The sequence below is a fragment of the Oryx dammah genome, unplaced genomic scaffold (assembly GCF_014754425.2).
Source record: "Oryx dammah isolate SB20612 unplaced genomic scaffold, SCBI_Odam_1.1 HiC_scaffold_28, whole genome shotgun sequence".
NCBI lineage: Eukaryota > Metazoa > Chordata > Mammalia > Artiodactyla > Bovidae > Oryx > Oryx dammah.
The window spans coordinates 49467734-49493802 of NW_024070212.1; the positions used below are offsets into that span (position 1 = coordinate 49467734).

Genomic DNA, 26069 nt, shown 5'->3' on the forward strand with positions numbered 1-26069 from the left:
CAAGATAAATGTTAAGTGGAAAATGCACACGAAGTTGTCCCATTTTTTATAAAAACATACATATTATAATGCAATTGTATATCACACATAGTATATATCAAGCATGTCATTTTCTCTAGGTTTAGACTGTAACACATGGAACCAAAGGGAATGAATATACACACATCATATATATCATATATATGTCAGGGATGAACATCAAAATATTAATAGTAATTACTGTGATTACATTGATTTTCACTTCTTTAATTATATCATTTTGCACAGCCTAACCCTTCTGGAATAAGCATGCATTACTTAAAAAAAAAATTATATAAGTTTAAAACATGTTCCAAAATAGAGAAACAATAACCCTTCATTTCTATTCCCAGATTTAGCCTCCCAATATTTTGTTCCATTTGCTTCATTTTTCCTTTTTTGTGTGTGATATCTTCAAGAAAACCATGTCCTTTGTTTGACCCCTAAATTACTCTTTATGTTTAAATACAAGTGCATTTTCATATAAAACCATAATAAAATCATATTTAACCAATAATAGTTCCTTAATATCATCTAATACCCAGCACATAGTTCATTTTCTTTGATTCTCTAAAATAAATTTTTTGTATAATTGGTTTGTTCCAATCAGAAACCAGAAAAGGTCTTACTTTTATAAAAGTGTTAACTTTCATAATGAGAAAAATAATTAACTGCTTTCATAAACAATGAAACAAAAAAAATCCCTATGTCACTATTATTTTATTTTCAGTATTCTTTGTGCTTCTTAAGTTATTCTACCTCTTCTCAGATTTAGTTGTCACCCTAATATTAATAAACTTGGTATTCTAGCAAGGTTCCTTTTGGGATCTCCTGTTGCAGCTAAAACCCAAAAGGGACAGAATTCCTTCAGTGACATGGCTGTGGGGTCTTAAATTTAAAAGTGGGTACTTTCATTAGCTAAAAAGTCTAGAAAACCATTTTCACATAAACCCCTACCTATTAATTACATGCTAGCATAGTTAATCTATCCCAACTTTGAAAACCTATGTAACTAAAATGAAGGATTGATACCTTCTTATCCTAAGTCAGACAGCTGGTAACTTATATTGTTACATAAATTAAATTTTAACAGAAACAAATGTACAAGTATGAAGAACAGAAGAAAGGCAAAACAGATTATATATGAAGTCTTAACACATAACAAGCATTCTATAAATATTATATTTAAACACTTATTTAAAATGTAAACTTTAGAAAAGTAAGCTGTTCAAAATACTATGGCTTCTAGAAAAGGCCTTTTAATTTTTGAACTACTACAGAATTAAGACTTTTCCATGTGCACAACATCTTAAGTAATATGTGAAAAGACTGTTCTGTCTTTTCTGCTGAAGAAAAAAATGCAAGTTGAAAAGTTCAAGACATCCGTCACATCTCTGGAAAAAAGATTTTCAAGCTCCTTTTTGAAAGAGAAACCAAGATTGCAATTTTCAAATGTCATTTATGACTGGGTTAATTACAAGAACAACAATTTCCACTACGGGAAGCTCAAAACTAAAGTGCAAAACTCAAGCTTCTGAGTGTGAAATGGTTCTCTGAATATGCATATATACCAAGTAAGTCAATAAACCATTAAACCTTTATAAAATCTTACTCACATGTGAAACTGATGACACATCTACCACAAATCAGTATTTAAATGGGTCCAGCTCTGATATTTTTTTCCCTGACTTCACTGGATTATTGAATGGAATTGAGGTAGTTTGGTTTTCTATTCCCATAATCTCAACTTTTGTCTTTATTATGTGTCTCTGTCTTCAGTACAAAACAATTTCAATATGCTTTGGTAGAACACCTTAAAAATACAAGTTTCTCAGGTGAAGAAATCCATGTATACTTTATGTATTATTTTTCAAAATTAAAAAATCAAGGATTACACCTGCAACTTATAAACCCACAAATATCAAATTGATTTTTAGACATTATAAAAGTGGAATGATAATTACATACTTACACTTTATTCAATTTTTCAAGTACGATGCGTTTTCTGATCTGGTTCTGAGAACTTGAATCTATCAGTGGAAAGGTGGGATCATGCTGAATCACATTTTTAAACAAAGCAAAATAAAATCATAAATTTATATTCTTTTTCTTTGATAACAACACATTAAAACACAAAAGTTTATACCTATGATATATGGTAGACTAAAAATCAGACTTCAGAAGGAAAAGATTTAAATCTGAGTATCTAGTCAGTCAGCAGGCTGGTGTGAACTTACTTGATCGTCTGCCCTCTTTTGAGAGCCTTTTCTCATCTGTATAATAGGGATACTAACACCTTCTTTATTAAATGTTGAAAATGTATAGAAAAAGACTTTATAAAGTGCTAAATGTCATATAAATGTAGGAGATTAAAGGACTAAAATTATCAAATATTATAAATATATTTTGGGAAACTCCAATTCTAGAAATGGCAGACAATTCAAACCACTCTTCTTGCTGAGAACTGAAAAAGAGAACAAATGTGGGAAAAAACCCACATTTGTTTGAAAGCATCAGAAAGCTAATAAGACAGTAAAGAATTATGGTCTGAAATTCTGGAGAAAGTAATTCCAGAGAAGGCACTGACTAATTCTAGAAGAGGCAATTTAGATACTGAGAACCTAAGCATCAGAGTTTGGGGCATGCCAAAAAGGAAGAGGTACTGTCAACCCTCCCCAAACTTGAGACCAATAAGAATGAACAGGAAACAGCCTCGCTGCTGCAGGGACCGAAGCCCAGCTTCAAATCACCTTAATCCCTGACTGGATTTAAGTGATTTGGGACGGCTGCAAATCTGCCAGAAGCAAACACAAATCTGTTCTAGAGGAAGGTAACATCAGCCTGGGTTTCAAGTTTTCTCTGTAATTTTTTATTAGACGATGTTTGCCACATAAAATAGGACAATATGACCATAATCTGAGACACGAGTTCCTAAAATCAACCCTTAAGGAAATCCATGTAATGAAACTATCAGCCTTATTTAGAATAACTATGCTGAATATATTTTTAAAAAATGACAAGATGGAAAATTTTAGCAGAGAATGGGAAACTATATCAAAGAAAGAAATGAAACCCCTAGTAACTGAAAAATATAGTATTTAAAATAACTCAATGGATAGATTTAATAACATAGTAGAAAGGACTGAAGAGAAAATATTCATTCATTTGGAAAATATCCAGAATAAAACATAGTCACACACCTCTCCCTTCCAGGGGTAATGCAAAGTGCAGGAGAAGATAAAAGACAGAAGATACAGTGAAAAAGACTAACACATCTGCAATTGGAGTACCAGGTAGAGAGGAAAAGGAAAATGGGACAGAAACAATACCTGAAGATGTAATACCTGAGAATATTCCAAAACTAGTCAAAGAAATCACAGATTTAAGTATGTAACAGTCAAAATAATAAATACAAACAAAATTACATCTAGGCAAAGCAATCAAAAACTGATGGTAATCAAGGGGACAAAAAGAAAAAAACAAAATCTTAAAAGCAGCTAAAGGAAGAAAGTATTTTAAGGAAGAAAGTATTTTTTTAAATAAGAGAAAAAAATAGAGGCCAAAAGACAATGAATATGTATTTTTAGTGGGCTGTAAGAAAATAACTGCTAACTTAGAATTTAACATCCAGGGAAATATCTTTCAAAAGTGAAAGTAAAATAATTTCCTGATAAATAAAACTGAGAAGATTCATCATTAGCAAACTGGCACTAATGAAAAAAAAGGATATTCATCAGGCCCACAGTGAATGTTCCCGGATGAAAGAATAGAGATGCAGAAGACATAAAGAACAGTAAAAGAGTAATTAATTGGGCAAATCCAACTCAACATTGATTATAAACAATCTTGTAGGATTTAAAATACAGAGAGAATAAAAGTGCACAACAGTATGAGCATGTTAAGCCAAGTGGGTAAATGTAAGTTTCTAAGGTACTAACTGTCCAGGAAGCAAAGTATTAACTTATATTAAATTTTAGTAAGACACAGATTCAAATTTAATCTAGGGAAACCAATTAGTGATTAGTAAAAGAACGTATAAAAACAAGCTAACAGAGGACAAAAAATGGAATAATGATACTGGATCCAAAGAAAGAAAGGAGAGAAAGAACACAGAGCAGATGGGACATGCAGAAAGCAACAAGTGAGATGGCAGATTTAAACCTACATATATCATTTATGACATTAAATGTAAATAGACTAAATTCTTCACACAAAGGACATAGATTATCAGCCTAGGCTTTTTTTTTTTTTTTTTAAGATAGTCCTTGAAAATACTAATGAAAGAATGCTAGTGTCAAAGTAGATCTTGTAAGACCAAAATTAAATAAATAAATAAATGTAGGGAAAAAATTACTCCATATGCTAAGTGGTTTGATTTACCAAGAAGACATAACAATCTCACATTTACACCTAAGAACATGGTCTCAAAGTATTAAAATTCAGAAAACTAAAGGGAAAAATAGTCAATTTATAATTATGGTGAGAAATCTTGACCAAGCTTTCCCATCTTTCTCAGTAATTTATGGAATAAGCAAACAAACAAGAAAGAAAAGAAAAATCAACAGTGCTTCTCAAACTGTAATGTGCACACATTTCCCCAGAGAGAAATAAGAAATCTGACTGATACTCCCCACCATAAACAAAAATCAATTCCAGATAAATTACAGACCTAAATGTTAAAGGAAACACAACAAAGCTTCTAAAGATGAAATAATCCAAGCTAAGATTTCTTAAAGTCGTCACTAAAGGGAACAATTAATAAACTGGGTTCAAGACACCATTAATAAAAGTGAAAAGGAAAATCTCAGTGGAAGATATTTGTAATACACAAAAAAGGGTTTGAATTTTGCACACAGAATTCCTACAAATCGACAAGAACTCCCTCCCCAGTACCGCATATTCCAACAGATGAATAGAAAAAAGGACGAGAACGGGTACTTCACAAAACCAACTATCCAAATGGCCAATAAGCAGATGCAACCGTGCTCAACTCAATCATAAGAGAAATGTACTATAACCTAAAAGCAATACAATCAGAATGGTGAAAAGTAACAATACCAAGTACTGGTGAGAATGCAGAATCATGGAAACTGTCATAGAGTGATAGCAGAAAATACAATGCAGAACCATTTTGGAAAACTGTTTGGCACTTGTTCACGGAGAAAGCAACGGCACCCCACTCCGTACTCTTGCCTGGAAAACCCCATGGACGGAGGAGCCTGGTGGGCTGCAGTCCATGAGGTTGCTAAGAGTCGGGCACGACTGGAGCGACTCAGCAGCAGCAGCAGCAGTATAGTTGCATATATGTATACATTATGACCCAGAAATTCTAGTCCTAGATATATACCCAACAGATATGCATACACATTAAGAGAGAGATATATGTACAAGAAAAGCTCATAATGGCATAGTTCTTACCAACCCCAAACTGGAAACAGCCTAAATACTCATTAACATTAATAAACTGTGGTATATTTATATAATGGAATACCATGCAGCAATAAAACTATGAATTACAACCATATGTAACACAAACATAATTTTTTTTTTTTTTTGGCTACACTGTGTGGCTTGTGGGATCTTAGTTCCTCAACTAGGGATTGAATGCTGGCCCTTGCAGTGAAAGCACCAAGTCCCAACCACTGGACTGCTAGGGAATTTCCAAGGGCTTCCCAGGTGGCGCTAGTGGTAGAGAACCCGCCTGCTAACGCAGGAGACATAAGAGATGCAGGATCGATCCCTAGGTGAGGAAGATCCCTAGAGAAGGGCATGGCAAACCAATCCATGTTCTTGCCTGGAGAATCCCATGCACAGAGGAACCTGGCAGGTTACAGTCCATGAGGCTGCAAAGAGTCAGACATGACTGAAGTGATTTAGTCCATATAGCACAATGTTGCATGAAATAAATTATATACAGAGTTAATTTATTTACATATAGTTCAAAATTGGGAAAACTATGCTATAATAATAGTCATTAACTCTGGAAAGAGATAATGATTCGTAGGAGACATACTGGAGCTTCTGGGATACTCAAATTTTGTAGCCTGGGTAGTGATTACACTGGTATGTTCACTTACGATAATGCAATGAGCTGTACACTTACAATTTGTGTTATACTTCAGTGAAAGAGGTTTAAAAACAGAAGCAGTCAAATTTAGGGATTAATTTTTCCTTCTTAAGGCATATAAGCATAAAAATGATATAGGCATAAAAGGCTATATAACTGAATGACAGAGATCAATGTTTTTCCAACCTTCATGTAAAATTTATGGATGCTGTCTAATAATACAAGTATACTGTTGGGGTAGCTAAATTCTGTACAAATATAAGACATTTCTAAATTTTTTACTCTATTACTTTTACCTCCTTTTTAAATCTCCAAGGTGTCGTTTAATTTAGAGCCATATTTACTCAGAAATCTTTAGTAACAAATTTCTGTGCTAACAACAAGGTTATCACCTATTTGTCTTCATGCCAAATTACTTCATTTCCCAAACTACACATCAACCAAAATAGGATAATCGAAATATTACCCTGTTAAATCTCAGTGGCCTACATCACTTTCTACATATAACTACTTACATATAACTGAGTACCAATTATATGTCAGGTACTGTGATAAATGCTTTATATTCATTACTTTTAAAACTCATAACACTTGAGCAAGGGAAGCCATTTATAATCCCATTTACAGATAAGCAATCAGACTCAAGTTTTCATACAGCTAGTAAATGACAGAGCAGATAATCAAATCTAGGTTTACCCAAATGTGCTCTTTCCATTTTCTCCTATGTCCTCTATTTTCCCAATATGTCTCCTTTACTAAGTCATTTTCATTCATAATTTAAGTGAGCATACTTTCCAAATATTAACCAAATATTTCACTATTCAATTAGCAAATTTACTCCCATAAATGTCCATAGTCCCACTGGAAATAAAACACAAAGATACACAACCTATTTAGAAATCTGAAAGCATATACACCAACAAAGAAAAATAGACCGTCTACGAAAACTAAGTTTTAAAGAAAATTTTGTCCCACAATTCTAGGCTATTTCTACATTAGCTAAAAAAGGTTAAATATTTATGAAAATTTTTTAGGGCAAACTTATTTTGAAAATAATAATGCTAATACTGGGCTTCCCTGATAGCTCAGTTGGTAAAGAATCTGCCTGCAATGCAGGAGACCCTGGTTTGATTTCTGGGTTGGGAAGATCTGCTGGAGATGGGATAGGTTACCCACTCCAGTATCCTTGGGCTTCCCTCAAGGCTCAGCTGGTAAAGAATCCACCTGCAATGTGGGATCCCTGGGCTGGAAAGATCCCCTGGAGAATGGAAAGGCTACCCACTCCAGTATTCTGGCCTGGAGAATTCCATGGACTATATAGTCCATGGGGTCACAAAGAGTCAGACACGACTGAGTGACTTTCACTTTCAATGTCAATACTGGAGATGGAATTTTAAACCAAATGATTAAGGGACTCTTCTTTCTTAAATTCTTTCAGTACTTTTCTTCCTGCTCTAAGATTTACTATGGTGATTGTTCCATGTATTAGCAGTATGGAAAAATCACCATCATTAAAGGACTTCCCTTGTGGTCCAGTGGCTAGGACTCCACACTTCCAATTCAGTGGGGCTGGGTTTGATCCCTGGTGGTGGACCTAGATCTCATATGCTGCAACTACGAGTCTGCATGCCGCCAACTAATAAAAAAAGATCCCTGCACACCACAACAAAGACTGAAGATCCCACATGCCGCAGCTAAGACCTGGTGCAGCCAAATAAATCAATATTTAAAAAAATAACTGTCATTAAGACATACCTCTTCTGAGTCCTGTGATTTGGTGGTTTCTTCATTCAAAACATATCGTCCTCTATAAAACTCCCTGATCCTTAAATTTAATGTTTCAGTTTCTTTTTTCAAGTTCTCATAACTTGGCAGTGGTTTAATGGCTGTATCTGAGGCTCTAAATGGTAAAGACTCATCCAAGCTGTTCAACTCCTGCAAGGCAGGGGAATGACTATCTGGGTCAGAGTTTGTATCATCTTCATCAAGTTCTTCTTTAACCAGAGGCATTGAAGAGGATTTTAGACATACAGATGCATAATTCTGGCCATACAAAAACCTCAAAGTTTCTTCTGTCTTCCACTCAATCAAAGTCTCTTTCAGGGCTTTAAGTAAGTTTGCCTTTGCAATTTCAGGGCACACCTGCAATGAACTGGAAGCTGACCCAGAAACTTGGTTTGATTTGGCAAATTTCCTCTTAAAATGCTCAGCACTTTTCTTACTTATGCCTACAAGAGTTACTTTTGAACTACTGTATTTAATATCAGAAATTTCTGAGGCTTCTAATTTTTCTTGCAGAGAACTATTTGAAGAAATCTGTGTATTTACATTCTGTAAAGGAAGTTCACAAGCAGTAGCTTTCTCCTGATTATCTAATCTGCAATTGCCTAACTGCTCGATGACATCTACTACTGTTTGCTCTTTGCTTTCATGTTGAGAGTTAACTTTTTGACCAGCTTTCTTTTTCATTATGCTTTTTTTGTGCAGCTGTGGCCTTGTTGCATTTGGTCTGTTTCCTGGCAGAATGGAGGAAACAAAGTCTTGCTCATTATCACTGCTACTATCACTATGAGTGCTAGAAGAACTAGATTCATAACGCTTCTCAAAATGGCCAGGATTGTCAATATCTGATGTTTTAATGGCTTTGCTGCATAACTGTATTTCTGCTCCAGAAGGACCACTGTTGAGAGAAAGAAATAAAAACTGTAACACAGAAACAAAATATCCCAGAGAATTTATACTTTGTAACTTTCAAGATAAAAATTTTATTCCCTAGGCAAGGCTTTATTTATAGGCTAATATTTACCTAGGCCTATACACACACACACATTTCAGAAGAAAGCTATAATTCTGTAATTTTTCTATATCATATCTGATATAGTTCTCTTTCCATCTTCTTCCCTTATCTTTTCTCCTTAATTATTTTAAAAGTGTTATAAGAGTTGAGCAAAAAGAAGAAAAACAAAACTAAAAATCAAACCATACCTGCACAAACAAAATCTCACAAACCAACACTCGATAATGTCATACTACTGAATTATTTTCATTTTTGCTCACTCCATTTCTGTAATGAATCCGTAGTTTTTTTTTTCTTTTAAGGTTTCTTTTGATAAATTCATTACTAGTTTCTCAAAAAAAATAAAAAATACTGTAGGAACTCTGTTCAGATTTTGAATATTTAAAAAAAGATGTTTAAGCATTTTCCAATTCTGGCTGATAGTTATGTAGAAAATTGCATTAAATGAAAAATATAAGAAAGTCATAGCAAAAGTTGGCAAATCAACAGTAATCAATGAAAGATACTTGAAAGTCCAGAATTAACACACAAGGATAATAATTAAAGACAATAGTTTTCCCTTTGACTATGTTACTTTAATTTTCAGATTAGGTTTATAAAAGATTAAAAAAATGAAAGAGTAAAGGCAAAGAGAAGCATTGTCTATACAAACAAGAAAGATGAGGGGAGGAGGAGATCAATTACCCTTAAGCAAATGCACAAATGAGAACTTTAAAAGGTCAGGATGAGAAGGATTCTGGATCAAGAAGTACTGGGAGAGTCATGAAAGGGTATAAAGGCACTCCCTACTTTTCACACAATTTTTCCGTAAACTGCTCTCCAAAACTGGCTATTGCAATTTTTAAAAAGGTTTTTAAAATGAAATAAAATAATTCAACAATAAACAAAAAAGCATGCTTGGGCAAAATATAAAAAGAATACAAGCAGAGTTGAAAACAAGGTTCTGGATGGAAATGGAGAAAAAAAGATAGTAAGTTTATTCAGTATCAGGTAACATTTTTAAAGTTAGAATTTAGCCTAGACAGTCATGAACTGTCTACTGTAACTGAAGTACAATTTCAAAAAACTTAGAATAACAATTTTCGTGTACACTTTCTCTTAGAATTGTAATTATGTTTTTCTATACTATTTCAAACCCATAAATTGAAGATTTATATAATTAAAGAGTATCTCGCTTGTGCTCAATTTTATATAACTAATGTAGTGATTAATAACCAGGAAAATTTACTCTGGAAGATAAAAGGGTACGTTTTGAGAGATGATCGTGGTTGGGCAAGCAATGTCACTAGGAAAGTTTAGGAAAAAATATAACTTGGAATTTCTATTAATGCTTTAAACACTCTTTCAAATAATTAAATAACTGATACATTAATGTTTTGAAATTCTACAAAATAAGGCTATAAAAACCTTTCAACAAATGTAATTGGCACAATTTGGTTGACAAAGAAGCACAGTATTTCAGATGGAAGCTGTGTTTGTGTCATATTTCAACAGGTTCAATTAGACTTCCTTGGTAGGAACAGCTGTACAGTAAATCATACAGATCAAACACATCATCTTACCATCACAAAAGAAAAAAAGCTGTACAAGGCAAATATTTCTTTGTGTGGGCTAGAATGGGCACTTACATAATGCACCAGCACAGGAAGTCCAAGAGTTCATATCACCTGGTTTACTCTTAATGTTTCTATTAACATGAATATACAGAAGGTAAGTGATACTGATTCAACCATACCTTTGTCCTTCTTGTAGCAGCTGAAAATCAGGATGTCTGACAAGAAAACAGGAATAAAAAATTGAAAGCACCTGATATATCAAACACTTGAAAGTGGTTCATTATAACCACTTTGGATAGAAAATATAACAAAAAGGAAACAGTTCATATAAAAATGTTTAAGAAAAAATATTAAATGACAACATATTGTAAAACTCATCCACAAGAAATCTGGATTAATCTTTTTATCCAAAATTTTCTCATATTTCTGGACTAAGTTCCACAAGCCCAATGAGTTTCCCTGACTAACCTGCTAAAGTAAATCTCTCCCTTCTCTAAATTTTAGTCATCATCGTCTTTACAGTTAATACACATTGATCATGTACTCTTCTATGACTTAATACAGAAATTTTATCTAAATGTCTTACTTTTCATATCTTTAAGTCTAGTTGAGAAACTAGACTACAAGCTTATTGAGGGCAGAGATTATTGTAATTCTCCTGTATTTTGTTTATATGGTCAGTAAGACTTTTTGCCCTAATTGATAAAGCAGTTGTACTGCAGCATTGTTGTGAGGTATGTAGGTCAAGTGGTTTAACTCTAGGATAAACTCTGCCTTTTAATATCAAAACCACATTTAGCTAGGCATCAAGGATATCAAAAACAGGAGGAAAAAGTTCTTACAAAGCCAAGTACAAAAGGAACAAGTACAATAGCAAATGAGTTCAAGGGAACATGAAAACTCTGTAAAGTACTCCAGAAGTACTCAGAAAAAAGTACATTCCCAAAACTACATATTCAAAGAAGAACTAAATAAATGGATCAGTATTCTACGTATTTACCAACAGATTCAGTATTGTTAAGGAGTCAGTTCTTCTCAACTTGATCTACAGATTCAATGCAACCCCAATCCAAATCCCAGCAAATTATTTTATGGATATGGACGAACTGATCCTGAAGTTTTTATGGAGAGGCAAAGACCCAGAATAGTTAACACAATACTGAAGAAGAACAAAGTTGGAGAATGACACTTCCTGACTCCAAGACTTACTATAAAGCTACAGTAATCAAGACAGGGCAGTGTGGCACTGGTGAAAGAAGAGACAAAAAAGATCAGTGGAAAAAAAACAGAGAGGCCAGAAGCATCCCACGTGGATACAGTCAATTGATTTTTAACAAAGGAGTAAAGGCAACACAATGGAGAAATATAGTTTCAAAAAATGATGTTCCACATGCAAAAAAATTATTCTAGACAGAGACCTTATACTCTTCACAAAAATTAACTCAAAATGGATTACAGACCTAAATGTTAAGATGCAAAATTGTAAAACTCCTAGAAGATTACACAGAAGAAAACCTAGATGACTTTCTAGATACACACCATGAAGAAAGAACTGATGAGTCAGACTTTATTAAAAGTTTCTGTTCTGTGAAAAATACTGTCAAGAGAATAAAAATAGAAGACAAAGACTAGGAGAAAACATTTGCAAAACACAAATTTAATAAAAGACTGTTATCCAAAATATCAAAGCACACTTAAAACTCAACAAGAAAACAAACTCAATTAAAACACGGGCCCAAGACCTTAACAGATACCTCACCAAAGAAGATAAACAGATGATAAATAAGTATATGAAAAGATGCTCTACACCACAGTTCATCAGGGAAATGCAAATTTAAAAAATAATGGAAAAACAAACAAAACAAAGAGACATCACCATACATCTTTAATAATAACCAAAATCCAGACCATCAATAAGATCAAAAGGTCTGAATGTTTGTGTCCCCTCATCACCAAATTCATATGTTAAATCCTAACTCAATGGGACAGTATTAGGAGGTGAGCCCTTTGGAAGTGATTAGGTCACAGGGGCAAATCTTTCTCCAATGGGATTAGTGTCTTTAAAAGGGAGGTCAGAGAAATCCCTCCCCATCCTACCACATGAGGACAAAACCAGAAGTCTTTAACCCAGAAGAGGTCCTCGCCCAATCACACTGGCACCCTGATCTCAGATTTAAAAATCTCTATAGCTGTGAGAAGAAATTCTTCCTGCTTATAAGCTACCCAGTCCATGCCGTTTTGTTGTACCAGCCTGAACAGACTAAGACATGCACCAAAGAGCTCCCCAAAGAAGATACACAGATGGCACACAAGCATATGAAAAGACGCTCTGCCTCATGTGACATCAGAAGTGCAAATAAGATAATGAGATATTACTGAACACCTATTAGTACAGCCAAAATCCAGACAGAGCACTAACACTATCAAATACTGGTAAGGACGTGAAGAAAAAGAAACTCTCATTCATTGCTGGTGGGAATGCAAAATGGTACAATCACTTTGGAAAACATCTTGGAGACATCTTACAAAAACTAAATATACTCTTTACCACACAATGGCAGAAAGTGAAGAGGAGCTAAAAAGCCTCTTGATGAAAGTTTCAGAGAGTGAAAAAGTTGGCTTAAAGCTCAACATTCAGAAGACGAAGATCATGGCATCCGGTCCCATCACTTCATGGCAAATAGATGGGGAAACAGTGGAAACAGTGTCAGACTTTATTTTTTGGGGCTCCAAAATCACTGCAGATGGTGACTGCAGCCATGAAATTAAAAGACGCTTACTCCTTAGAACAAAAGTTATAACCAACCTAGATAGTATATTCAAAAGCAGAGACATTACTTTGCCGACTAAGGTCCGTCTAGTCAAGGCTATGGTTTTTCCTGTGGTTATGTATGGATGTGAGAGTTGGACTGTGAAGAAGGCTGAGCGCTGAAGAATTGATGCTTTTGAACTGTGGTGTTGGAGAAGACTCTTGAGAGTCCCTTGGACTGCAAGGAGATCCAGCCAGTCCATTCTGAAGGAGATCAACCCTGGGACTTCTTTGGAAGGAATGACGCTGAAGCTGAAACTCCAGTACTTTGGCCATCTGATGAGAAGAGTTGACTCATTGGAAAAAACTCTGATGCTGGGAGGGATTGGGGGCAGGAGGAGAAGAGGACGACCGAGGATGAGATGGCTGGATGGCATCACGGACTCGATGGATGTGAGTCTGAGTGAACTCCGGGAGATGGTGATGAACAGGGAGGCCTGGCGTGCTGCGATTCATGGGGTCGCAAAGAGTCGGACACGACTGAGCAACTGAACTGAACCACACAATCCAGAAATCATACACTGTGGTATTTATCCAAAGGAGTTGAAAACTTATGTCTACACAAAAACCTGTATGCTATGCTTACAGTAGCTCTATTCATATGTCAAAACTGGGAAGCAACCAGGACATCCTTCAGTAGGTAAATGGATAAATTCTATAGTAAATTCAGACAATGAAATTTTATTCATTGCTAAGAAGAAAAGAGCCATCAAATTATGAAAAAATGGAAAAAATTAAATGTGTTAAGTGACAGAATCCAGTTTGAAAAGGCTACGTACTATATGGGACTCCAACTATATGACATTCTGGAAAAGGTATAACTACTGGGACAGTAAAAAGATAAGGGGTTACAGAAGTTTGAGAGTAGAAGATGAACAGGTAGAACACAAAGGATTTTTAGGGCTATAAAGCTACTCTGTATGATAGTGTAACAGTATCTTCAAGTCATAATACATTTGTCCAAACCCCAAATTGTTCAATACCGAGTGATCCCCAGTGTAAACCATGGGTGTGGGTGATAATGATGTGTCAATGTAGGCTCATCTATGTATGCTCACTTTGATGGGGGATACTGATAGTATGGGAAGTTAGGCATGTGTGTGGGCAGGGGCTTTATGGGAAAATCTCTGTGTCTTCCTCCTCATTTTGTTGTGACCCTAAAATTGCTCTAGAAAATAAAGTCAGTTAATAGAAAAAAAAAATACAAGGAAACAGATGTGCACTAAAGAGAAACTAAGTCACTGAACATAAACTCCATTTAAAAGGAAAAACAGGGCTGCAATGAAGGTAATAGTGCAAAGAATTTCTGTTTTAAAAAGTGAAACTAAATGGATATATGGAACCAGAAGTCATTTGAGTTATGACATTTAAAGGCTGCCAATCAAAAACATCAGAGTTGCAAGTATTTTTCTATATAATTAAACATCACAGCATCAATCATATAACTATTGCCTAGATAATCCATTCATCTTTTGTTTAGCATACAAGGCACTACAGGGGATGGATTCACTGCCAATCCTCTTCCTTAGTTTTGGGAGGCACTGCTAGCTGATCAAGGCATTCTTTCCCATTAAACATCTAAGAACCACTCATCAGCATACATTCCTATTCTAGAGAATTCCCCACAGTTGAGAAATTCCCCCAAGACCAATAATAAAATATTCAGAAGACAAAATAAGGCAATAATCAGAGAGCTCCCTGAGAATAAAAATTTAATCTATTTTTTCCTTTCCTTAGTCCTTCAGCCAATCAAGGCGTATCCTTTTGCAATCATCCAAATTATCCTGTTTACCCTGCTTCTTCCCACTCATGAAAACTCTAGTCACAGAAGCTACCTTGGTTTGGTGTTACTCAAAGAAAACAAATGACACTGCTTGGATGGTGACAAGTCTTGACTACTCCAGCGGATATTTATAACTCCCATTAAGAGCTTTTTTAGCATACTAAATAATATGCTAACGTCTCCAACAGAGTGTTTTATTGCCTGTTGACTACTTCCTCCCACTTCCATTTGTAGTTTTCTCACTCTTCCTATCCCACATCCTCGCCCAAGTCTTCTAGGCTAAAATTTTTTTTTTTTTTTTAAGGCTAAAATTATCAAGGTCCAGTACCATGCAGCTATCTGGCATTTGGTCTTACACCGGGATCTGAGTATCAGTGTAGGGAAAAAAAATGTGTATAGACACAGTGATTCTCAACTAGATTCTTGTACTAACTAAATGGCTAGCCTGTAAACACAGGGTATATTCTATCATTCAACAAATTCCTCCAGAAATAAAATTCTGAAATATTATACATTTATGGGTATGTTAAATAATACAAAGAATAAGTTCCTATTTTTAAGGACATTACAATTTAGGAGGAAAATGCACATTCTAAGAGATTTACAAGTAACCATCCTCATGAGAGCAGAAGGCAATGGCCACCCACTCCAGTACTCTTGCCTGGAAAATCCCATGGACAGAAGAGCCTGGTAGGCTGTAGTCCATGGGGTCACTAAGAGTCAGACACGACTGAGCGACTTCACTTTCAATTTTCACTTTCATGCATTGGAGAAGGAAATGGCAACCCACTCCAGTGTTCTTGCCTGGAGAATCCCAGGGAGCCTGGTGGGCTGCCATCCATGGGGTCGCACAGAGTCGGACACGACTGAAGCGACTTCGCAGCAGCATCCTCGTGAGAATGATGTGGCTACTACTATCATCCCATGTTACAGATAAAAAGACTGAGTACGGAAAGACTAAGTAGTGTGCAGAAAGTCACACAGCTAGTAAGTGGTAAACCCAGGTATCAAACCCAGCCAGCATGGTTCACAAGAACTACACTCTTGCATCGTCTAATTCAACAGAATATGTAATAAGTACCGTGAGAGAGATATGAGTTGCTACAGGAAATTAAGAGAAGAAAGAAAAACTTCCTGCTGAGCCAATGATGACAAGCTTCAGATTCAGCTGTGCCTCTAAAGAACAATATAGTTTATACATAAAGGCGTTTGAGGTGAATCCTATGGATTTTACAAGGAGGTTTTTTTTTTTTTTTTCTCCTTTCCACTTTTTATTTCTGGACTGGTTGTTAATTTCTCTAAAAAAATTTTTTTTTATTTTTTAATTGAAGGATAATTGGTTTACAGAGTTTTGTTGTTTTCTGTCAAACCTCAACATGAATCAGCCAGCGGTATACATAAATCCCCTCCCTTTTGAACCTCTACATACCTCTCCCTTTTTTCTCTTTTGGTAAGTTACCAAGGTTAAATCTAGCCTATTTCTTAAAGAAAAACTAACACACATACACACACATAGAAAACAACTCTGTCCTTGAGCCATACAACCCTCTCCCCTTTCACTGACAGACTTCTTTAAAGAAAGTCTACATTTATCACTTCCAATTCCATTATCTCCTATTCAGTCCTCAGCCCTCTACCTCCTGACATCTGTATGCATTACTCTACTAAAATGACTCTTGCTAAGATCACAAATTACCATAGGGCTGCTAAACCTAAAGTATAATTTTCAGATTTTTTTTTCCTTTTTAAAGTAGAGGAAGAAGAATTAGAATAAAAGGAAGGGTTTCAAAGAGGAAGAAAATAGGAACAAATCATAAAGCAAGGCCTTGGTAAGAGGAGAACAGAATTGGTAACATACAGGGTACTATACTAGCAATGAGGAGGCAGAGAAATGACACAGTATATGAAAAAAATAACGAAGGAGATTCTAGTGGATGTCCTCAATCATTTCACTTAAGTAGTAGGTTATATCTACTAGGAGTTGGGGGTGTGTGGCTTCAACATTTAAGGAGAGAAAAGGTCTGAACATATCATAGTCATTGAGAAAGAATAAACATGTGAGCACTGTTGAGACTAGACATCAACTGGAACAGGGCCACAGGAGTGTAGGCTTTGGTGCCAGATATCTGGATTTAAATCCCAAATCTATATATATGAGCCAAGTGTTCTTGAGTGAGTCGCTAAAGCCTCAGTTTCACCATCCATAAAATGGGTACCAACACTTCCCTAGTATGTTTTGAGGATTGAAATAAATGAGACAGCTTATCTAAAGTGCTAATGGTCTTATTTGAGACCTTTACCCAATAATCTTGAGGAACAGGAAAAAAAAAGATGACTGAATTTTGGGAAGGTGGACATGGCTGAAGGCTAAGGGAGAAAGAACCTGGGGTTGTCTGAGAGGATGATATTACAACTGCTGACCATGGACCTCGAGAAAACAACTTTAATGAGGGTCTGCCACCCTAGAAGGAGAGAGCTAAGGTAGAGACAGAAGGTCAAAATGAGGTCACAAAGCACACTCAGGAGTGACAGCTGTAGATGAGAGCGAGGTTGTGGTCAGAGACGGGAAGCTCTTATTTCAAGATCTTGGAGGCAGAATAGTTCCAAATAAGAATAAGGTCTAAGTACGGCTGAATCAAGGGTAATACAAATGAACACATTATTCTAAATCATGAAGATAATTTAAGTAGTCCTATGAGACATCTCCAGAATTGCAACTTGATATTTTTTGAGAAAAACACTAAGGATTAAAAGAAAACTCAATCTCTAATGAATGGGGAAATTAGCATATACTGAGTGCTTTTGATGTGGTAAATGTTTTAAAAATTGTGGTTAAAAAATATATAACATAAAACTGACCATTTAAACTGTTTTAGCAACAGTCCAGTGGTATCAAGTTCATTTACATTATTGCACAACTATCACCATCCATCTCCAGGACTTTTTCATTCTCCCACACTTTCTGCTATGTGGTTCCATATATTATACCATTTGATCCTCACATAACTCGCAACTTTATTTTTATAGACGAGGAAACTGAAGCTCTGAGGGGTAAAGTGATCCTTAAGGGGGTTCCCAAGATCACTACATGTCTCAAGCAGTATATCTAAGATTTGAATTTAGGTCTTTCAAAGTCTAAGTTCTAACATGTTGCCTCTAATTAAAGCCAGAAAAAGGAACCCCCAAAGTTGTGATGAAACCATCTTTACATAACCCCTCCCATAGGAATTCAATGTATTTCATTATTTTCCTCTCTGTTGTTTCAGTTTTCTGACTTCATGTAAAGAAAACTATGTTGAACACTGTTTCTAGATGCTTTAGGAATAAACTTAATACTCTGATTTCCAATCTATGAAAGGTAGAGAGGTACCTGACACTAAAATAAACTAAAATTGAGTTTTATGAGGTATTGAACAAAAGATTCCATATAAAACTTTGGTTTTTGCTATGAGCTGTTTCAGAAACAAGGCACCAAGTCACATTACTCTTTCTTTTCTATCTCTTTAGATGAAATTCAAAAGCTTTTTGTTAAAAATATCATTTCTCTTCAATCTAGGTACCTTCCATTCCCTTCATGTTGTCCTGAGACATTTAATCGCGATAATTTCAACTTTAAAAATAAGTAACCATGTTAGAATACTTTCAAGCTGGTTCTCCATAAACATATTATTTTCACTAAATTATAAATCAGATGATTAACTGTAACTTTACCAAAGTCTAAAACTAGAAAAAGCACACCAAAAGACCTTGATGTGTGTGTGTATATATCACTTAGAATATGTGTATTATAAATAAACCAACGGAAGGAGCAGACTGCAATTCCCTCCTGTGGTGGGAATTTTTCAAATATGTTAAAAGCTGTTTCAGAAAGTTTTTATTCTGTCTACCAAGCAAGAGAGGTGACTGTTCAGGAAGAGGTTATAGAAGTTGTTCTGCAGAGGTTTTTGGCTTCCGCACCTCTGAGATTATACTGTGTTTATTGCCAAGAAACATGTGTGAAAACCCCCTACGCTGGGCCACATGATGGCGCTTTCAGCTCTGTCAGCATTAACCATTTACCCCAATTTCATCTTTAAATCAAACTTTGATTCTAAACATTTGTCCTTCCTCCTTAGTTTTAACTCCTGATTTTTTAATTACAATTTTAGAAGCTTCCCTCCTTCAAAAAGACTTGTCAGAGCCTCCAGTTAACCACAGGATTTATAAATGTAACTATATAGTATTACTACCTAAAGGAACATGCTGTCTTAGGAACAAAACTGTATGTGGTCTGGTTCTGGCCACCAAGTGTATAAAAATTTTCTAACTCACAACATGAGAAACCTCACACTGTGTCATGACCCAGGCCATCTAGGTCAATGTTTCGTCTCTGACAAGGCATCAGGAGCCTTTCTGTGTAAAGCACCGCTGCTGTCCACAACATTAAAGACATACTCCAGACAGTTTTACCTTAATAACGAAAACGAGGAAACACAAACCCTAAGACCCTTTCTGACTCCAAAGCCTCAATAGAAATATGGAGCTAGAATTCATTAATTTGTCTAAATTTTTCCTAAGCTGCTTTATACATTTTTACTAAGGAGGAAGTGAGTTTATTATGGTACAAAATAATATTTGATAAATTTTAGGAGATAATATAGGCTTTAGTATTTTACAATCTGGTGGATAGATTAATATTAGTTTTCACAACAATGTAAGAAAAACCGAGTCAAATTTAACATTTTATTGACAAATGGTAAGATCATGGCGTCTCTGAATATGTAAATTTCAAGTTGAGACATACTATAAAATATTCTTGGTTTTTATTCATAATATAAAAACTTTAATTCAGTATTTTATCAGCCTTCTACAAGACTAAAGAATTCTAACTATTTAAAAATCAGTTACTTTTATTCTAAACTCTTAAATGAGACAGACTTCCCTAAAAGGTAGTACAAATTTCCCTAGGCTTATGCTGATATTTTTAATTTTCATCATTTTTATAAATGAGACATTGCTTATCCAGAAAACTTTCAACTATAGCAGCAGTGACTGACTTAGAACTGTAAAGCATTAAAATGAAAGGGAACTAAAGTTAAATGCAAGTTTCTACTTTATAAACGAGGAAAATGAAATTCAGTGCTGATAAGACTTTCCTAGAGTAAAACAATACTAAAATCCTAAGCTGGATTCAACAAAACAGTGCTCTGCAGATCAGGACCAACCAGTTAAGGAGGGTGCTACCAGCATTTCAAAAAAAGCAACAGAGTAGAAAATAACAGAGGCTTTCCATGTAGTGAGGATAAAAATTAATTCCTAAAACTTTTTGTTCAGTTCTATGTATGTGTTGGATAAGGTGAAATGGTAAAAAAAAATTCTGGAAGTCGTTCATGAATACAGAGAACAAACAAGGGGTTGCCAGAAGGGAGAGGGGTGTGTGCATCAATGAAATAGGTGAAGGGTATTAAGAGGTACAAACCTCCAATTTTAAAAGAAATAAGCCATGGAAATGTAAAGTACAGCATAAGGAATATGGTCAATAATACTGTAATAACTTTGTATGGGAACAGATGGTTACTGGACTTATCATGGTAATCATTCCATAATGTATGTAATTATCAAATCACCACTAGTACACCTGAGCCTAATATATAATACATCAACTATATTTCAATTAAAAAAAGATTTTGGAAGTTATTACAATAAAATAGGAAGTTATTACAATAAAATATCTAATTCTTTGAGTGGATTTTCAAATTTATTATTTTTTAATTATAATAAAATAGCAACTAATATTAATAAAATTATAACTTGCAATTATGGTGATATAGCTTATTTATTACAACTCATTCAAAACTAATAAAAATATCTCTGCATTAAATACTAAATGTTGGCTTTTTTTTTTTTTTAAAGGCCATTTTTTACCTTTAAAAGATATGCTATGGGGTGTAACATTCATAACTTATGTGAACAGACTTTCTTTAAAATACATTTCTGTAAAGCTTACACGTATAATATCTAGACAAGCTTAAGAAAATATTGAATTCCAGAATTCTGATCATTAGCACGCATAAAAATACCAAACATTTTTTGTGAAAAAACAGTGACCCCTAGTGGATTAAATAAACTGACATAATGTTTGCCTCTAAGAATTTAGGAATTAAGGTAACACTGATGCATCCACTTATGAAAAATACTGACATGGTATTCAGACAACTATTATGCAGGTTATAGTTACACTATGTACAATGTGATAATTGTATAAATTGCTCACTGGTTACTTCCAATCAAGAAAGAATTCTAGCTTTGTTCAGAATCTATAACTAGCTTAAGAAATACACTTATTCTTTCTGATCTTGTGTGATAATGAAGTTGGATTAAATTATCTCTAAGGATCCTTTCAGTTCTTTCATTGTGATCCTTTAATTCATCTCGCATACCAATGCCAGACTAAATTCTATTCAAAAAAGTTCAGTGGCTCCCCAGCTCTTGAGTACATACCAAACTTAGCTTGGCCCCTTGATAGCTACATTATTTTCTATTTTTTCCCAAATATATCCCTTATTTCAAATGAGTTAATGTTCTTACTATCTACTTCCAATACCCAACCTACTCCTGTAAGTTTATTTTCTCATCTCTGCTTAAAGCTTTTCATTATGCGGTGTTTTAACCTCACTAACCTACATTACAGGTGTCCATTAGAATAAGTCAAATTTGTTTCACTCAGGTTTATTTGTTTTGCCAGCCCAATGAGATTTTAACTTAACCACAGAGGTTGGCTTTCACACGTGTGAGCACAAGCAGACACATGCATCCTGCTGCGTACTAAGAGTACACTACCCTACCTGCCTGCCTTTTTTTTTTTTTTGGCCACACTGTGCAGCATGCAGGTTCTTAGTTCCCAGACCAGGGATGGAACCTGCACCACCCTGCAATGGAAGCTCAGAGGGCAGGACAACCAGGAAAGTCCCTACACACTTTAAACGTAAATTAAGTTGGTAAGTTTAAAAAAACCAAGAGCATTTTCATCTTTCATTTTAGTGAGGTGGGGAAGTGTATATAAAGTAGAATTTCAAGAACCATAAATATAAATTGACATAGCTTCATATTTTGGGAAAAAAGTAGGCATTCTGAAGATAGGATGGTAAGATTTTGGGAAAAGGTTAGAGGAAGGAACATTTTTAAATTAGTTAAAGAAGTACCAATAACTATATCTGAAGAAAACAGAGATAACAGGAAAGGTGCTTTGATAAACGGTTTTGAAGTTGATATGTGGATGGACTAAATGAGTGCGCTAACTTCAAGAAGCAAAAAAAAGATCTCTGGAAGCAAAGCTAAGAACTCAACCAAACATCAGTTTGAACACTGGGAAATGTAATATGTTGCTGTCATGAGAACTGAGGAGGCAATGGCAGCTCTCATGAAAGAAATTTAGAAAGAAATATTAAGAGAAAAAATGATAGTTAAACAGGTGCTTATAACTTTCCAGAAACTCTGGACAATGCCACAATCTTTTATCTCCAAATAAGAAAGTCAGGCTGGCAGAGAAATGATGAGCTATTTAGTCTCCATGATGTTTAATTCAATTAACAAAGGCCACACTGTATATTCAACATATTCTAAACCACACAGAATTGGCTCAGCAAGGAAAGGTGTCTGCAAACAAAGCTACTGTCACCAGTACAACTGATGCTAGTTGAACATACAGTACTGATGCTACTTGAGTATCCAGTAAGATTATTTAGCATATATCTTATTTTACCTCAAATAACACTGCCTTGTGTTATAATATTCTCTATCAAACATGAATTACTTGAGACATTATCTCATTAACTTAAGCCTTTGTATAGATACATAACAATAATTTGTTTCCTCTTTAATATTATTATGCCAACTTCCCTTCAGTAATGAATTCTCTTTCAAATTCAGCAACAACTAAAATGTTATAAATGTTCAAACATTTCTCAAACGGCAACTAACCCATGAGTGTCTATAAACTTTTTTGCTAAAAATGACTCTTTAAATTGGTTTTTAATTTATAAAATATTGTACTTTTAATAAAGATAAAATAATTTAATAAATTAAATTAGAAAACAAAATTAGAAATAATTGTTAAACTAAATAAATTAGTTCTAATTAAATAAACTAGAACTTTTTAACCTTGGTACATAAGTTAAGAACTATGTACAGAGGTTCATAACACTGTACAGGAGGCAGTGACCAAAACCATCCCAAAGAAAAAGAAATACAAGAAGGCAAAGCGGCTGTTTGAATGACATTACACATAGCTGAGGAAAGAAGAGAAGCAAAAAGCAAAGGAGAAAGGGAAAGAAATAACCAACTGAATGGAGCATTCTAGAGATAAGAAAGCCTTCTTAAATGAACAGTGCAAAGAAGTAGAGGGGAAAAAAAAAAAAAAGAATGGGAAAGACTAGAGATCTCTTCAAGAAAATCAGAGATACTAAGGGAACATTTCACATAAGGATGGGCATGATAAAGGACAGAAATGGTAAGGACCTAACAGAGGTAGAAGAGATTAAGAAGAGGTGGCAAGAATGTACAGAATGACTACACAAGAAAGATCTTAATGACCCCAAAACCATGATGAAGTGGTCACTCACCTAGAGTCTGAAGTCAAGTGGGTCTTAGAAAGCATTACTACAAACAAGGCTAGTGGAGGTGATGGAATTCCAGCTGAGCTATTTTAAATCCTAAAAGATGATGCTGTCAAAGTGTTGCACTCAGTATGTCAGCAAATTTGGAAAACTCAGCAATGGCCACATGACTGGAAAAGGTCAGTTTTCACTCCAATCCCAAAAAAGGGTAATGCCAAAGAATGTTCAAAATACCATACAATTGTGCTCATTTTGCATGCTAACAAGGTTACGCTCAAAATTCTTCAAGCTAGGCTTCAGCAGTGGTGAACTGAGAACTTTCAGATGTACATGCTACGTTTAGAAAAGGCAGAGGAACCAGAGATCAAATTACCAAGATCCTTTGGATGACAGAGAAAGCAAGGCAATTCCAGAAAAACATCTACTTCTGATTCACTGACTATGCTAAAGCCTTTGACTATATGGATCACAACAAATTGGAAAATTCTTAACGAGATGGAAATACCAAACCACCTTACTTGAGAAACCTGTATATGGGTCAAGAAGCAATGGTTAGAACCTTACGTGGGACAACTGACTGGTTCTGAACTGGGAAAGGGGTACGACTAGGCTGTATATTTTCACTCTGCTTATTTATTTTATATGCAGAGTACATCATGCGAAATGCCAGGATGGATGAATCACAAGCTGGAATCAAGACTGACAGGAGAAATATCAACAACTTCAGATATAGAGATGACACCACTCTAATGGTAAGAAGTGTAGAGGAACTAAAAAGCCTCTTGCTGGGGATGAAAGTGGAGAGTGAAAAAGCTGGCTGAAAACTCAGCGTTCAAAAAACAAAGATCATGGCATCCAGTCCCATCACTTCAAGGCAAAGAGATGGGGAAAAAGTGGCAGATTTTATTTTCTTGAGCTCCAAAATCACTGCAGATGGTGTCTGCAGCCATGAAATTAAAAGACGCTTGCTCCTTGGAAGAAAAGCTATGTCCAACCCAGACAGCATATTAAAAAGCAGAGACACCACTTTGCCAACAAAGGTCTGTCTAGTCAAAGCGATTGTTTTTCCTGTAGTCATGTACAGATGTGAGAGTTGGACCATAAAGAAGGCTGAGTGCTAAAGAATTGGACTTTTGAACTGTGGTGCTGAAGAAGACTCAAGAGTCCCTTGGACTGCAAAGGAGATTAAACCGGTCAATCCTAAAGGAAATCAACCCTGAAAATTCATTGGAAAGACTGATGCTGAAGCCCAATACTTTGGCCACCTGATCTGAAGAGCCAATTTGTTGTAAAAGACTCTGATGCTGGGAAAGACTGAAGGCGAAAGGAGAAGAGTGTGGCAGAAGATGAGATGGCTGGAGAGCATCACCCACTCAATGGACATTGAGCAAACTCTGGAAGAGAGAGAAGGACAGGGAACAATCTATGACACTGCAAAGAGTCAGACATGACTTAGTAACAGAACAGCAAGATACAGTTCTCTAGGCGGTACAAGTGGTAAAGAACCTTCTACCAATGCAGGACAGAGACATGGGTTTGATCCCTGGGTTAGGGAGATCCCTGGAGGAGGGCATGGCAACCCACTCCAAAATTCTTGCCTGGAAAATCCCATGGCTGGAGGAGCCTGTTAGGCTACAATCAATGGGGTTACAAAGAGCTGGACACAACTGAAGCGACTTAGCACATGGCATGCACATACAGCTTCCTAACAAAGTAAGTTCAGTTGGATCTAAGATCCTGCACCTTCTGAAAAAATTTAAAATTCTCATCCCAGGATTATTACTAGGATTAACAGAAATAACCATCAGGGCAGGAAGCAAAGTTCATTTTCTTCTTAAAGGTGAAACAGAAAACAAGTGACATCTGTATGTACTTTCTGATTTTAAGCATAAAATCCTTAAAAGTTCTGCTTGAAATATAACCATTTCCCCACAATGAAAATGTGTATAATAAATGCATTCCAAAGAAGACTAACCTACTCTTTACATTATCTCAAAAACTATAAAGAAATATATGAACAAATATATACATAATGATTTAAATTACCTTTCTTCCTCACGAACCCATACTGGACTTTTAGGAATTTGTGCTTCAAAAAACTTAGATGCTTTATAACAAAAATTGCTGCAAAAACACTGAAAAGAACATTTTAAAACCAACAACTTATTTTGTTCTTATTGTGAAATACAATTTACGTACAGAAGAGAATATAAAACATAAATATGTAGTTCACAGGAAAAAAACATTCCAAGAATCGACCACCCAAGTTAAGAAATAAGATTTAGTACCTTTGAAGGCTTTTCTGTGTCCCTCCCCAATTGCATCGCTTTCCACATTCCCCAGAGATAACCACTATCATAAATTCTGTTACTCATTCCTTTGCTTTCTTTCAGTCTTGCTACTGATGTTTGGTTTTGCCTATTTTTAAACTTTGTCTAAATGGAA

The 26069-nt window shown here is 35.2% G+C and overlaps 1 protein-coding gene across 8 annotated transcripts in view; it reads right to left on the reverse strand.

The window, feature by feature from the left end:
- Window positions 1–26069, reverse strand: part of RPAP2 (RNA polymerase II associated protein 2) — a 113400-nt gene that overhangs the window by 73614 nt on the left and 13717 nt on the right. For all 8 annotated transcript variants that reach the window (XR_005719502.1, XR_005719501.1, XR_005719503.1 and 5 more), the window contains exons 6-9: window positions 25671–25759; window positions 10618–10653; window positions 7841–8765; window positions 1991–2073 (exon numbers count right to left, since the gene is read on the reverse strand). Coding sequence is in view for 5 of the 8 variants with exons in the window: in XM_040232316.1 (XP_040088250.1) it covers window positions 1991–2073; window positions 7841–8765; window positions 10618–10653; window positions 25671–25759 (1133 nt within the window). In the remaining 3 variants the exon portion in view is untranslated. The remainder of the gene's footprint in view (window positions 1–1990; window positions 2074–7840; window positions 8766–10617; window positions 10654–25670; window positions 25760–26069) is intronic.